At 39.5% G+C, this 17,154-nt stretch overlaps 1 protein-coding gene across 4 annotated transcripts in view; it reads left to right on the forward strand.

The window, feature by feature from the left end:
• Nucleotides 1-17,154, forward strand: part of LOC127857789 (kinesin-like protein KIF13A) — a 211,081-nt gene that overhangs the window by 138,103 nt on the left and 55,824 nt on the right. For all 4 annotated transcript variants that reach the window (XM_052394453.1, XM_052394454.1, XM_052394456.1 and 1 more), the window contains 4 exons: nt 5,574-5,717; nt 10,840-11,011; nt 14,495-14,657; nt 16,031-16,204. In XM_052394453.1, the coding sequence (XP_052250413.1) occupies nt 5,574-5,717; nt 10,840-11,011; nt 14,495-14,657; nt 16,031-16,204 (653 nt within the window). The remainder of the gene's footprint in view (nt 1-5,573; nt 5,718-10,839; nt 11,012-14,494; nt 14,658-16,030; nt 16,205-17,154) is intronic.

Genomic DNA, 17,154 nt, shown 5'->3' on the forward strand with positions numbered 1-17,154 from the left:
ATGAGGCCGCATGATGCGGCATCTCATCAGGGTCTGCACTGTTTGCTTAAAGGAATTTCTGTAAGAAATATTCTAAATATAGAAATAAGTACACTAGACATCCCTAATTTTGGAAATAAATTGATCCAATTTAGAAGGATTGGAGAGACTCCACGAGGCATAAATGGGTTAATGCATGTGTGTTAAGTCGGCCAGTGTCCACATAACAGCATCAATAGAAATACCGCATACTTGCTTTAAACAAAAAATTTAATAAAGCGGAGACTGTCATCCTTGATTAGCTAGTGTGTACTACTGCACAGGCTAGTGTGGGATGACACTTAATGCACTGCCCAGTTTTTCCAGTATGAGGAAACATATTGCATTGAAGTATGCGATTGTTACACCACTGTTGACAGAGATGGTTGACAGTAGATTAGCAACTGAAGCTATAAATTCATGTTAGAACACAGTGAAATTGGAGAGTTATTGATCAATTGATTTAACAAAATTAAAATCGCCAGGATCTAACTTGGCTTTGCCTTAATTGAAACAAATGTTCAAACATTTCCTGTCTGTTGCAGTGTTTGTTCAGTGTTGGCAGTGTGAAATTGGAAATTAATTGAGCAGAAAATAAGAAACCTGTAGCCTTAAGTGTTTAGGTATAACTGAATTTCACTTGCATCTTGGATTGATTTGGTCTTTTTTATGGTAGATAAATTTTCCGATTTAATTATGAGAAAACAGTTTATATAAGTCAATAGTTTTAATATATATATATATAAAAAGATGCTTTGTGACAAACTTAATATTATAGTGTTTCTTGTGTTGATTGTGCGAGTACCTTGGAATCGTGATAAATAAACTCATTTGGATATACATGTAAAATGTATCAGAATCCATGGAAGTTTTCTTTAGAGATTTAATTACTAAAATTACTGTGACAGCTGAAGAACATCATTTTTTGTGTGACATAGATAGATTTTCTGGAATAAAAGCAAGGTATGTTAACAGACGCCGAATAACATGTATGTAAGACTTTGCTCAGCATTTTAGTCCCACTGTGGGAAATCAAGGCTTAATTCATTTGCATGAAGTTTTGTCCCAGAATAGCCTGTGCAGTCAGCATTTTCCACCTCGAATGGATTCTTCTTTAAGAAGAGACTTCCTGTAAACAAAACATCAGTAAAAGTGAATGTTCTGTCCCTGCAGTCTGCACAGGCTAATCTGGGATGGTACTTTACGCACATGCATTTAACCTGTGTTTTCAGAGCAACTTTTTTTATTATTATTAGAGTTTTATCTTTTTTTGCAATTGGGTTTACAATATTATCATAGTTACCTGACTTTTGGATATTCTTTGATGAGGCATTGCACTGTGTTGCCTTGTTAAATTTGTGTTTAAGAATGTCACATATGCTGCTGGGCGGTGTGTCATAAATTATCAATAAATGAAACTTCACACTTCAGAATTAAATGTGTACTAGTGGTTTATTATAAGTAATTACTGAAACAAATGAACCAACATATTAAACAGCTAATACTGTAAAATCCTTATTGTCCCCTACCGGTGAAACCAGAGGGGACTTATGGTTTGCACTATGTATGGCTGTCAGTCAGTCCGTCACACTTTTTTGGATCCTGCGATAATTTTAAAAGTTCTTCATATTTTTTCATGAAACATGGATAGATGGCAATATGGAGATTATGCACGTCATTTCATTTTGTTCCTACGTCAAAAATTCTGGTTGCTATGGCAACCAATATAATAATGAAATAAAAAATACTGTAAATGGTGGAGTTTGCCGGTAGGGGACCATATTGCTTGGCAATCTCTTGTTATTCATGTGGCTGCACATTCAAATCTCACACAACACATTGTGAACATGTATTAAGCCCTTTTTTCCCAGATCTCACACAACACATTGTGAACATGCATTGAGCCCTGTTTTCCCAGATCTCACACAACACATTGTGAACATGCATTAAGCCCTGTTTTCCCAGATCTGTAACAACGCATTGTGAACATGCATTAAGCCCTTTTTTCCCAGATCTCACACAACACATTGTGAACATGCATTGAGCCCTGTTTTCCCAGATCTCACACAACACATTGTGAACATGCATTAAGCCCTGTTCTCCCAGATCTGTAACAACACATTGTGAACATGCATTAAGCCTGTTGTTCCCCAGATCTCACAACAACACACATTGGAACATGCATTGAGCCCTGTTTGCCAATCTCCACAACACTTGGAACATGCTTAAGCCCTGTTCCTCCCAGATCTGTAAACAACACATGTGAACATGCATTAAGCCATGTTTTTCCAGATCTCACACAACAATTGTGAACATGCATTAAGCCCTGTTTTCCCAAATCTCACACAACACATTGTGAACATGCATTATGCCCTGTTTTCCCAGATCTGTAACAACACATTGTGAACATGCATTAAGCCCTGTTTTCCCAGATCTCACACAACACATTGTGAACATGCATTAAGCCCTGTTTTCCCAGATCTCACACAACACATTGTGAACATGCATTATGCCCTGTTTTCCCAGATCTCACACAATACATTGTGAACATGCATTAAGCCCTGTTTTCCCAGATCTGTAACAACACATTGTGAACATGCATTAAGCCCTGTTTTCCCAGATCTCACACAACACATTGTGAACATGCATTATGCCTTGTTTTCCCAGATCTCACACAACACATTGTGAACATGCATTAAGCCCTGTTTTCCCAGAGCAAGGCTCATATCTAATACAGGTCTTAAGTTTCCTGGTTTACAAAATGTAATTAAATTACTCTGGAGATAAATGTATCAAACTGGGGAATTTCAATTAACAGAAATCAGGGCTTGTTGTTAAACTGTTCTCAAACACAACATGAAATTTAAGAAACAAAAGTAGGTGGAGCGATCCAAATAAGTTGGAAATCTTGAGGTTTTTAGATGTGGTCCTTGTGATAATGTAACCATATTACTGCAAAATGTGGATCAAATATCAAAGCTGTTTTCAGCCTTATTGATTGAACATTCTAACATGAAATCTTCTCATTTTTATTCAGACAAACAACAAAATATGCGTTTGAAAACTACTTGTAAGCAATGCAGACTAAATCAACAAACAGAATAACAGACACAAAAAGTGACTTCAGTTGAGGAATTTTCATGAACCCAGCAATTTTTCAGCAAACCAGCTTAACCATTAATCTTAGTTATCATTCTGCAGAAGAAATCATTGAGTTTTGCTAAGGTGGAATGAAAAAATAATGCTGCACTGAAGAAAATCTACGTTTGCTGTAGCAATAAAAAAAAAATTCCATCTAAAAAAAAACATCAAACCTTACCCCAACATGGAAAAAAAATGTTTGTTTTGTGTTTAGGAATACATTTAAGTCATGCTTTAGGAAAAGGAGCTTAATGCATGTGCATGAAGTGTTATCCCAGATTAGCCTGTGCAGTCAGCACAGGCTAATAAGGTAAGACATATTCCAGCAAGACTTGATTTTCCTTTAAAAGAGTCTTCCTTTAAACGATGAAAATTGCATCAAAGCCGAAAATGTCTTTCTTGCAGACTGCACAGGCTTATTTAGGACAACACTTTAGACACATACATTAAGTCCATTTTTTATGCTCCCCCCAAAAAATTTGGGGGGAGCATATAGTCCCCGCTTCGTCTGTCCGTCCATCCGTGTGTCCGTCCGTGCACAATTTTTGTCCAGGCTATTTCTCAGCAACTAATTACCGGAATTCAATGAAACTTTATGGGAAGCTTCACTACCAAGAGGTTTTAAGGGGGAGCATATAGGCACCGCTTCATCTGTCCATCCGTCGGTGTGTCCGTCCGTGCACAATTTTTGTCCCGGCTATTTCTAAGCAACTTATGACCGGAATTCAATGAAACTTTATGGAAAGCTTCACTACCAAGAGGAAATGTGCATATTATCAGCGGGTTCTGGTCGGATGATTTTTCACAGAGTTATGGCCCTTTGAAATTTTATATAAAAAAATTATTGTCCCCCCAACTACTGTGCCCTCAAGACGTTTCCTTTTATCTGAATATAAAGTGAAATATTGTGACAAAAAAACACTTTGGGGAGCATCACACGTCTCCGACAGTTTTTTGTTCACAGAGTTATGGCCCTTTGAAATTTTCCATTAACTGTACATAAAGTGCAATTCTTGTCCGGGCTATTTCTCAGCAACTAATGACTGGAATTCAATGAAACTTTATGGGAAGCTTCACTACCAAGAGGAGATGTGCATATTATCAGCGGGTTCTGGTCGGATGATTTTTCACAGAGTTATGGCCCTTTGAAATTTTATAAAAAAAAATTCTTGTTCCCCCAACTACTGTGCCCTCAAGACGTTTCCTTTTATCTGAATATATTGTGCAATATTGTGACAAAAAAACCTTTGGGGGGCATCACACGTCTCCGACAGTTTCTTGTTCACAGAGTTATGGCCCTTTGAAATTTTCCATTAACTGTACATAAAGTGTAATTCTTGTCCTGGCTATTTCTCAGCAACTAATGACCGGAATTCAATGAAACTTTATGGGACGCTTCACTACCAAGAGGAGATGTTCATATTATTAGCGGGTTCTGGTCGTATGATTTTTCACAGAGTTATGGCCCTTTGAAATTTTCCATTAACTGTACATATAGTGCAATTCTTGTCCGGGCTATTTCTCAGCAACTAATGACCGGAATTTAATGAAACTTTATGGGAAGCTTCACTAACAAGAGGAGATGTTCATATTATCAGCGAGTTCTGGTCGGATGATTTTTCACAGAGTTATGGCCCTTTGAAATTTTCCATTAACTGTACATATAGTGCAATTCTTGTCCGGGCTATTTCTCAGCAACTAATGACCGGAATTTAATGCAACTTTATGGGAAGCTTCACTACCAAGAGGAGTTGTGCATATTATCAGCGGGTTCTGGTCGGATAATTTTTCACAGAGTTATGACCCTTTGAAATTTTATATAAAGAAACTATTGTCCCCCCAGCTACTGTGCCCTCAAGACATTTCCTTTTATCTGAATATATAGTGCAATATTGTGACAATAAAAACTCTTTGGGGAGCATCACCCCTCTCCGACAGTTTCTTGTTCACAGAGTTATGGCCCTCTGAAATTTTGCATTAACTGTACATATAGTGCAATTCTTGTCCTGGCAATTTCTCAGCAACTTATGACCGGAATTCATTGAAACTTTATGGGAAGCTTCACCACCAAGAGGAGATGTGCATATTATCAGCAGGTTCGGATGATTTTTCACAGAGTTATGGCCCTTTGAAATTTTATATAAAGAAATTATTGTCCCCCCATCTACTGTGCCCTCAAGACGTTTCCTTTTATCTGAATATAAAGTGCAATATTGTGACAAAAAAAACTTTTGGGGAGCATCACATGTCTCCAACAGTTTCTTGTTTCTTAGATGGAGGCTCAAATCTATTTTTCTATATCAGTTAAAAAAGATCGCAATCTTTTTGATCATTCCACCATATGGCAAACATGGAAAAAAATGCATAGTTGTTCAGAGTCTAGGACTACATTTGTTGTCCTTAATCATTTGTAGGCCCCCAGGCTAGCATGCAGGATGCAGACCGTACCATAGACTTCCGGTTTGCACAGGAGGAGTTGATGATGAAAGAGTTTAGCAACGACCCCATCTCTGAGACAATACGGGCTGTAGAGAAACAGTACGAGGTTGATAAGCAAGGTGAGTGATATCCAAGACAATACCAGCTGTAGAGAAACAGCATGAGATTGATAAGCAAGGTGAGTGATATCAGAGACAATACAGGCTGTAGAGAATCAGTACGAGGTTGATAAGCAAGGTGAGTGATATCCAAGACAATACAGGCTGTAGAGAATCAGTATGAGATTGATAAGAAAGATGAGTGATATCCAAGACAATACGAGCTGTAGAGAAACAGTACAAGATTGATAAGCAAGGTGAATGCTATCAGAGACAATACAGGCTGTAGAGAAACAGTATGAGGTTGATAAGCAAGGTGAGTGATATCTGAGACAATACGGGCTGTAGAGAAACAGTATGAGGTTGATAAGCAAGGTGAGTGATATCTAAGACAAAAAGGGCTGCAGAGAAACAGTACGAGGTTGATAAGCAATGTGAGTGATATCAGAGACAATACGGGCTGTAGAGAAACAGTAAGAGGTTGATAAGCAAGGTGAGTGATATCTAAGACAAAATGGGCTGCAGAGAAACAGTACGACGTTGATAAGCAATGTGAGTGATATCAGAGACAATACGGGCTGTAGAGAAACAGTATGAGGTTGATAAGCAAGGTGAGTGATATGCGAGACAAAATGTGATGTAGAGAAACAGTACAAGGTGATAAGCAAGGTGAGTGATATCTAAACCAATAGGGGCTGTAGAGAAACAGTATGAGGTTGATAGGCAAGGTGAGTGATATCTGAGACAATACGGGCTGTAGCGAAACAGTACGAGATTGATAAGCAAGTTTAGTGATATCTGAGACAATCAAGGCTAAAAAGAAACAGTACGAGGTTGATATGCAAGGTGAGGTTGATATCAAAGACAATAAGGGCTGTAGAGAAACAGTAGGAGGTTGATAAGAAAGATGAATGATATCAGAGACAAATACAAGCTGCAGAGAAACAGTATGAGGTTGATAAGCAAGAGGAGTATAATCAGAGTACTGGCTATATAGAATAGTATTAGGTTGATAGGCAAGGTCAGTAATGTCAGAGACAATACGGGCTGTAGAGAAACAGTATGAGGTTTATAAGTAAGGTGAGTGATATCTGAGACAATACGGGCTGTAGAGAAACAGTGCAAGATTGATATGCAAGATGAGTGATATCCGAGACAATACAGGCTTCAGAAAAAAAATATATGAGGTTGATAAGCAAGGTGAGTGATATGAGAGATAATACGGGCTGAAGAGAAAATGTACGAGGTTGATAAGCAAGGTGAGTGATATTAGAGACAATATGGGATGTAGAGAAACAGTTTGAGATTGATATGCATTATGAGGGATATCCGAGATAATACAGGCTTCAGGGAAAAAGTATGAGGTTGATAAGCAAGGTAAGTGATATCAGAGACAATATGGGATGTAGAGAAACAGTACGAGGTTGATAAGCAAGGTGAGTGATATCAGAGACAATACAGGCTGTAGAGAAACAGTATGAGGTTGATAAGCAAAGTGAGTGATATCTGAGACAATATGGGCTGTAGAGAAACAGTATGAGGTTGATAAGCAAGGTGAGTGATATCCGAGACAATATGGCTGCAGATAAACAGTACTAGGTTGATAAGCAAGGTGAGTGATATCTGAGACAATCAGGGCTGTACAGAAACAGCATAAGGTTGATAAGCAATGTGAGTGATATCATGGCAATTTGGCTGCTATGAAATTTTTCTTTTCAATGAAATATCGTGTAAATTAAAATCCAGTCTAGGTGGAATGTGTCATCCCTGATAAGCCTGTGATGACTGCACAAGCTAATCTTTGATGACACTTTAAAAGATGCATTGAACCCTTCCTGAGAGCTGGGCTCATATGAAGACTACCAAAGCACGAATGATTTAATCCTTCCCCACTCAGAGGCAAAGTGAAAATAGCTATGTGCAAACAGCGTAAAACCAGAACAGCCTGTGAGTAACTTGCAGTCTGGTCAGATTTGCAGATTAAGCCTTAAAAACTTGAATCTAGTAAGACGGTTCTTTAATTTAATATATTTTTCTAAGAGGCTACAAATGCGTGAAAATACGTATCTAAGTGGAAAAGGGTCATACTTTTATAAAGCTGCCTCATTTTTAAAAAATATTAGCTTTAAAGCTGGAATTGGCAAATCCATCAGGGAATCCTTCGGTCTTCTGTAGATGCAAGATGGTATACACTTGAATTACTTGACATTATATCAGTTAGCTTTAATGTACAGGACCACTAGTGTTCAATTGGTTTGATGCCTTTTTTATGTCCCCCACTATAGTAGTGGGGGACATATTGTTTTTGCCCTGTCTGTCTGTTGGTCTGTTGGTCTGTTGGTCCGTTGGTCCGTTGGTCTGTTGGTCTGTTTGCGCCAACTTTAACATTTTGCAATAACTTTTGCTATATTGAAGATAGCAACTTCATATTTGGCATGCATATGTATCTCATGAAGCTGCACATTTTGAGTGGTGAAAGGTCAAGGTCATCCTTCAAGGTCAAATATATGTGGCCAAAATCGCTCATTTTATGAATACTTTTGCAATATTGAAGATAGCAACTTGATATTTGGCATGCATGTGTATCTCATGGAGCTGCACATTTTGAGCGGTGAAAGGTCAAGGTCAAGGTCATCCTTCAAGGTCAGAGGTCAAATATATGTGGCCCAAATCGCTTATTTTATAAATACTTTTGCAATATTGAAGATAGCAACTTCATATTTGGCATGCATGTGCATCTCATGGAGCTGCACATTTTGAGTGATGAAAGGTCAAGTCAAGGTCATCCTTCAAGGTCAGAGGTCAAATATATGTGGCCCAAATGGCTTATTTTATGAATTCTTTTGCAATATTGAAGATAGCAACTTGATATTTGGCATGCATGTGTATCTCATGGAGCTGCACATTTTGAGTGGTGAAAGGTCAAGGTCAAGGTCATCCTTCACAAGGTCAAGGTCATCCTTCAAGGTCAAACATCATATAGGGGGACATTGTGTTTCACAAACGCATCTTGTTATTCCCAGGAAATGTTGCAGGCCATTTATTTTATAGGGGGATTGAAGATTGCTCATTTCGTCTACCATTAATTTAGTGGGGCATAGTTTCTTAAGAAATATATACTGCTAACGCCAGTATTTCCATATGTAACTTTCATTATTACTTTAATTAAATATATACAAAATGCAATTAACACAATATGTTTTCCTTTCCTATTTTTGTACCTGCTTATGCTTAAATGAACTTTAAAATACTTTAAAAATTCATGTCTATGACAATTTATGCAAATTGTTGTAACTTACCCTATTCATCTGTGATGTTTCTACCGTATTTCCACATAAAGTTGTTTGCCTACATTATTTGCTTTCAATAAATGGAACATCAACCCATTTATGCCTAGCATCTAGAAAAAAGGCCTTGGCACACAGCGTAGACCCAGACGAGACAAGACGCCGCATGATGCGGCTTCTCATCAGGGTCTGCTCTGTTTGCTTAAAGGAATTTCTGTAAGAAATATTCTAAATATAGAAATAAATATACTAGACATCCCTAATTTTGGAAATAAATTGATCCAATTTAGAAGTATGGGAGAGTCCACTCGGCTTAAATGGGTTAATTGCAGAAGTGAAGCCTGAGTTGACAGCAATAGATCTGTTCATTCCAGCAATCTAAGTCTGGATGTAAAATTGTGTCTTGTTCTGATAAAACTGGGCATAATACATGTGCGTAAAGTGTCGTCCCAGATTAGCCTGTGCAGTCCGCACAGGCTAATCAGGAACGACACTTTCCGCTTTTATGGTGTTTTTAGTTTGAAGGAAGTCCCTTCTTACCGAAAATCAAGTTTAAGTTTAAGGGGAAAGTGTCGTCCCTGATTAGCCTGTGTGGACTGCACAGGCTAATCTGGGACGACACTTTACACACATGTATTATGCCCAGTTTTATCAGAACAAGAGGCTCAATTTATGAACCTAGTACGCTGCATACTAAGGATCTACATTCTTGGCAAACTGGGCTTAATGCATGTGCAAAAAGTATAGTGCCAGAATAGCCTGTGCCATCTGCACAGGCTAATTTGGGACAGCATTTGACCCATATGCATTAAACCCCATTTTCCCAAAGCGAGGCTCACAATAAGATGGCATCTGTTTAATATTCATGTATCTTGTTAATACTTTGCACTTTTGTTGTCATGAAAGTATTGAAGTTGAAAGTTGAGTTATTTCAGGCCTTGAGACTGTCAGAAGGCAATTTAAGAACAAATTAACAAACATAATTAAAATCCTGATTAGACCTGGATGAAAATTGGGATCGACAGTCTGCCAGTTTCTTTTCTCAGGATTCTTGTAGTACTTTTCCCTAGGAGAAACTTTTCTCTGATAAGGAAATAGTTGGATATGTAAATAGGCTGAAATGTGCTGTTTGTGTTCAGCCTTTAAACCTGTTTTCTTTTATGCAAAATTCTTTGATCAGGTTATATAATGGGACATTTTCAACTGTATGAAGAGCAAGGAAGCAGTCTTATGTTATTTGTTATCATTAGCTCGCCAGAACACAAAGTGCTTAAATGACCTAATGTTGATGAAAGTTGGTCTGAATATTTATATTCACAATATTTTGTGTGAGTTTTAATTTGGGTCACATGGGTGAAAAAACAAGGTCACAATATCAAATCTTAGAAGTAAGTTGTTACCACTCTAGATGCTACATTTATTACTTATTCATGCTAAAACATGGTCAAAAGATTTATCTTGACTGTTGCTAGGCATTGTTTTAATCTGTATAGCATGCAACAATAAGGGACAACATTTATGCCTCAATCTTTGTGAAAAAAGTTAGGAATTTTTAATTTGACTGTATCTTTGCCAACTGAAACTGGGTCACATGCATCTAGAAAGTAAGACATGAGGTCAAACCTAAGAAAAGACTTAGACCTGAAAATAACTAAATCACCATCATTCCACCTTTAACAAACTTAACCACAAATTTAACCTCAAACAAGCTTATTCACACCCTTTTGAACAAGATATACTATAAACGCAGAAAGTGTTGTCCCTGATCAGCATGTTTGTACTGCACAGGCTAGTTTGAAAGGACACACATGCATTAGGCCCAGTTTTCCAGAATGAGACGCCATTTTGTTTTCCAGTTGCCCTGGAGCAGCAGAGGCAGATGTACGAGCGACAGATGCAGCAGTTGAGGTTTCAGCTGATGTCTCCAGGCACCCCCTCCCTGCCCTTCCCCCCTGAGGACATCAGACTGATACCCTCGGGGGCGCAGAGTGCCATACAGAGGAAGTACCAGCAGTGGGCACAGGACAGGTGAATTAGGCCGGACAGGAAAGGACCTGAGGCTTTTTGAAGTTGTTGTGAAAAAAATAGAATTTACCCTTTGCCACTCAGAAGCAAAGCGAAAGTGGCTATGTGCAAACAGCATAAAACCAGAACAGCCTGCGAGTATCTCGCAGTCTGTTCAGGTTTTATGCTGTTTGCTGCTCATCAGTATCTTAGGGTTGAAAATGAAGCCTTTAAAACTTGAGTCTAAGAAAGATTATTATTTAAATGTAACTTTCTTAGGTACTACAAATGCGTTGAAATACTTATCTAAGTGGTAAAAGGTTAAGGCATCTGCATGAAGAGTTGTTCCAGATGCATTGAGTATAGGACAAGTGCAACATAACCTGGGTGAACTTTATATGCCTCATCCCTATAGATTTGGCATTATTGTCAGGTTATTCTGGTACAACTATTTTCAGGGAGTCTTTGATTTATGTTTATATGAATATATTTTATGTGTGTGTGTCATTTTTAATGACTTTTTGTGTGTTTTTTCGCAAGATCTAGGGAACTAATTAGCCAAATCTTAAGATAATTAATATAATAAGATAAATAATTTTTTATTTTTTTTTCATATATGGGTGACAGTACGTATAATGTCAGGTCTTTCCGTAGAAGGTGAATTAATAGAGTTTTTTCCCCTTGATAAATGGTTCATTTTCACACAATCATAACATTCATTTATAAAGCACATAATTGGGGACTATCCATCACTGTCTCTGATATTGTCTTGTTTTCTCTGAAAGTTGTTTACATATAATTTTAAATATATTTCAGTGTTTTTGACCAAAATAAATAGTTTCTGTTAAAAATAGTAAAAAGGTATACCTTCAATATGACCCTATTAAATTCGTTTGTGTTCAACATACACAATTGTTTCTGTGTTTTGCTTTTGATTAGCTGTTTTTGACTCTGGTGAAAACTGCTCACAAAATGGCTATGTTGATAGAAATGTTTATATGGAATGATGTGCTTATTATGCCTTTTGAAGAAGAGGGGGTATATTGTTTTGCACATGTCGGTTGGTCCGTCGGTCAGTCCGTCCACCGGATGGTTTCCGTATAACTCAAGAACACTTAGGCCTAGGATCTTGAAACTTCATAGGTACATTGATCATGACTGGCAGATGACCCCTATTGATTTTCAGCTCACTAGGTCAAAGGTCAAGGTCACAGTGACTCGAAATAGTAAAATGGTTTCCGGATGATAACTCAAGAATACTTACGTCTAGGATCATGAAGCTTCATAGGTACATTGATCATGACTGGCAGATGACTCCTATTGATTTTCAGGTCCCTAGGTCAAAGGTCAAGGTCACAGTGACTCGAAACAGTAAAATGGTTTCAGGATGATAACTCAAGAATGCTTTCGCCTAATATCATGAAACATCATAGGAACATTGATCATGACTGGCAGATGACCCCTATTGATTGTCAAGTCACTATGTCAAAGGTCAAGGTCACAGTGACTCAATACAGTCAAATGGTTTCTGGATGATAACTCAAGAATGCTTATGCCTAGGATCATGAAACTTCATAGGTACATTGATAATAACTGGCAGATGACCCCTATTGAATTTCAGGTCACTAGGTCAAAGGTCAAGGTCACAGTGACTCGAAATAGTAAAATGGTTTCCAGATGATAACTCAAGAATGCTTATGGCTAGGATCATGAAACTTCATAGGTATATTGATCATGACTGGCAGATGACCGCTATTAATTTTCAGGTCACTAGGTCAAAGGTCAAGTTCACAGTGACTCGAAACAGTAAAATGGTTTCCTATGATAACTCAAGAATAATTAGGCCTAAGATCATGAAACTTCATAGGTACATTGATCATGACTGGCAGATGACCCCTATTGATTTTCAGGTTACTAGGTCAAAGGTCAAGGTCACAGTGACACAAAACGTAGTCACACAATGGCTGCCACTACAACTGACAGCCCATATGGGGGCATGCATGTTTTACAAACAGCCCTTGTTTCATTAATGTAACATATTCTTATGTTTCTCACATGTCACTGATATCATTGTATTTATTTGACCTTGCGGTCAAGGATAACCCATGAAAGTGCAAGCACTTATTTCCAATGGGGTCCTTTGGTTTTGCTGAAGAGACAGCAAGCAGAAGAGACAGTATTGGAGCCTCCTTTTGGAAGAACTGTTCCAAACCACTGTATGTGGGTAAAGCATCATCTCAGATTGCCTTTAGCAGTTTGCACAGGCTAAGCAGGGACAAAACTGTCAGCATAGACTGAATGTTTGTTCAGATGCTAATTCCTTTAAACAACAACAAAAACGGTTAAAGTGGAAAGTGTGTGCCTGTGCAGGCTAATAATAGACAACTTTTAACGCACTTGGCAGTCAAGCCCAGTTTTCCCAAAAGAGGCTGATATTCTCATGTCCTCACGAAAGGTAATTTCTATTACAATAATCCAGATTGCCTCAGAGATAAAATATTCCAGCTCAGCCTATGCACATGCATAAACCCATTTATGCCTAGCTTCTAGAAAAAAGGCCTTGGCAAACAGCGTAGACCCAGATGAGACGCCGCATTATGCTGCGTCTCATCAGGGTCTGCGCTGTTTGTTTAAAGGAATTCCTGTAAGAAATATTCTGAATATAGAAATATACTAGACATCCCTAATTATGCTTTCCTTCAAAGAAGAGGGGGTATATTGTTTTGCACATGTTGGTCCGTCCGTCCGTATGTCCGTCCGTCCACCAGATGGTTTCCGGATGATAACTCAAGAACGCTTAGGCTTAGGATCATGAAACTTCATAGGTACATTGATCATGACTCGCAGATGACCCCTATTGATTTTCAGGTCACTAGGTTAAAGGTCACGGTGACCCGAAATAGTAAAATGGTTTCTGGATGATAACTCAAGAACACTTATGCCTAGGATCATGAAACTTCATTGTTACATTGATCATGACTCGCAGATGACCCTATTGATTTTCAGGTCACTAGGTCAAAGGTCAAGGTCACGGTGACTCAACTTAGAAAAATGGTTTCTGGATGATAACTCAAGAACGCTTACGCCTAGGATCATGAAACTTCATAGGTACATTGATCATGACTCGCAGATTAACCCTATTGACTTTCAGGTCACTAGGTCAAAGGTCAAGGTCACGGTGACTTGACACAGTAAAATGGTTCTCGGATGATAACTCAAGAAAGCTTACGCCTAGGATCATGAAACTTCATAGGTACATTGATCATGACTCGCAGATGACCCCTATTGATTTTCAGGCCACTAGGTCAAAGGTCAAGGTCATAGTGCCAAAAACGTATTCACACAATGGCTGCCACTACAATTGACAGGCCATATGGGGGGCATGCATGTTTTACAAACAGCCCTTGTTTTGGAAATAAATTGATCCACTTTAGAAGGATGGGAGAGTCTACTAGGCATAAATGGGTTAAGCATGTTTTTTCTCAGAGCCTGGCTCACTCTTTTCAGAGACAAGATGTTCAAGCACAGCCTGTCTTTGCTCAGAGAGGAGGTTGTGAAGGCAAACGCCCTGGTACGCGAGGCTAACTTCCTGGCAGAGGAGATGGGCAAGGAGACAGAGTTTCATGTCACCCTGCAGATACCTGCCGCTAACCTCAGTCCCAACAGACGGGTAAGAGTCCCATGTCACCCTGCAGATACCTGCCGCTAACCTCAGTCCCAACAGACGGGTAAGAGTCCCATGTCACCCTGCAGATACCTGCCGCTAACCTCAGTCCCAACAGATGGGTAAGAGTCCCATGTCACCCTGCAGATACCTGCCGCTAACCTCAGTCCCAACAGACGGGTAAGAGTCCCATGTCACCCTGCAGATACCTGCCGCTAACCTCAGTCCCAACAGATGGGTAAGAGTCCCATGTCACCCTGCAGATACCTGCCGCTAACCTCAGTCCCAACAGACGGGTAAGAGTCCCATGTCACCCTGCAGATACCTGCCGCTAACCTCAGTCCCAACAGACGGGTAAGAGTCCCATGTCACCCTGCAGATACCCGCCGCTAACCTCAGTCCCAACAGACGGGTAAGAGTCCCATGTCACCCTGCAGATACCTGCCGCTAACCTCAGTCCCAACAGACGGGTAAGAGTCCCATGTCACCCTGCAGATACCTGCCGCTAACCTCAGTCCCAACAGACGGGTAAGAGTCCCATGTCACCCTGCAGATACCTGCCGCTAACCTCAGTCCCAACAGACGGGTAAGAGTCCCATGTCACCCTGCAGATACCTGCCGCTAACCTCAGTCCCAACAGACGGGTAAGAGTCCCATGTCACCCTGCAGATACCTGCCGCTAACCTCAGTCCCAACAGACGGGTAAGAGTCCCATGTCACCCTGCAGATACCTGCCGCTAACCTCAGTCCCAACAGACGGGTAAAACCTGCTCTTGTTTGTGACTCTTGATCTTGGTGATAAAATTTAACGTGATCATATTTGACACTTGATTGTGTTGTAAAATCAGTATTGGTGAAAAAGGGTATTTTAGGCATGAGAATGATACCTCTTGTTATTTTAGTTTTAATTAATCCAAATCATTATTGCACAATAGGAAACAGATTAAAAGTTTACAAACCCAAATTAAAACTTAACTGAATTCCAAATTTCTCAGGCCCTGTGCTGTCATGTCATTGGTATGCCTTCAATTTTAGGTTACACCTTACTTATTCTTGAGGTTGCATTGTGTAAGAATTTGCCATGATGATGTGGATAAGGGTTAAGCCTAACGACAATGAGGTCACAGGTTAGATCCCCAGTGTGGGAGTGTTCTTTAGATATCCCCTTAAGACACCAAGTATTGGCTCTACCCAGGATTTTAACTCAAGAGCATTGAGTCCTTAGATTTTGATGCAATCGAGCTAAAATAAACAGGTTTCAAGTAATTCCTCTGAACCACAGAGAGGCGCGTTTATACGAGAGAATGCATCAAAGTGTGTATTTAAATGGTAAAGTGTTAAAACTAAGGTTACACATTACCAATTCTTCTGACCCACAGAGAGGTGCCTTCGTGTGCGAGCCGGCCATCCAGGTGAAGCGACGCCTGCGCGGCAGTCAGATCTGGTCGATGGAGAAGTTTGAGAACAAGATCATCGACATGCGAGAGATGTACGAGGACAGAAAGTCGCAGGGGAGGCCACTCAGGGTAGACGACTCTGACAGTTCTGAGTCGGTGTGTATCGTGGCATGCTTATTGCTGGCTCTAGAGACGAGGGGATGGTTGTGGGTCTGGGATAACTGAACATTGACCTGTAACAGATTGCAGAATCAACAGGGATTTCAGGGGTTTACACACAGGCTGAACAGAATGTAAACACACAGTTGAGAACTTTATTTTTGCAAATATCTTAAGTTATTGAAATACATTTGCAAAAATCTTAAGTGTGTTAAAATTTAATTGGGAACTCCGTATAGTCACGTGATCCTGCATCCTGGTGACTACATAATGCTTAAAGTAATCTGTAAATGAGTCATTTAATCATGAGACTCTGGAGCCTCCTTCTGGCAAAACTGTGCTTTATGCATGTGCTTATAGTCGCGTTCTGAGAAAACTGGGCATAATGCATGTGTGTAAAGTGTCCTCCCAGATTAGCCTGTGCAGTCTGCATAGGCTAATGAGGGATGACACTTTATGCCTAAATTGGATTTTTGCTAAGAAGAGACCTTATTTAAACGAAAAATGTCATAAAAGCGGAAAGTGTCATCCCTGATTAGAATGTGCGGATTGCACAGGCTAATCTGGGACGACACTTTACGTACCTTCATTATGCCCAGTTTTCTCAGAACAAGACTCGTATACATAGCCTTGTTCCAGAATAGCCTGTGCAGTCGGCACAGGCTAATCAAGAATGATACTTTCCGCTTTAATTGGATTTTTGTTTTAAAGTAAGTCTCTTGTAGACGAAAAGCCTGCATATGGGTAAACAGTTGCCCCTGATTTGACTGCATGGACATGGGTAAACAGTTGCTCTGATTTGACTGCGTGGACTTCAAAGCCTTATCCCTGATGACTCTTTACTCAAATGCATTAACCTCTGACCAAATGCATTAACCTCTGACCAAATGCATTAACCTCTGACCAAATGCATTAACCTCTACTCAAATGCATTAACCTCTGACCAA

Source organism: Dreissena polymorpha, chromosome 14 (genome assembly GCF_020536995.1).
Source record: "Dreissena polymorpha isolate Duluth1 chromosome 14, UMN_Dpol_1.0, whole genome shotgun sequence".
Classification (NCBI taxonomy): Eukaryota; Metazoa; Mollusca; class Bivalvia; order Myida; family Dreissenidae; genus Dreissena; species Dreissena polymorpha.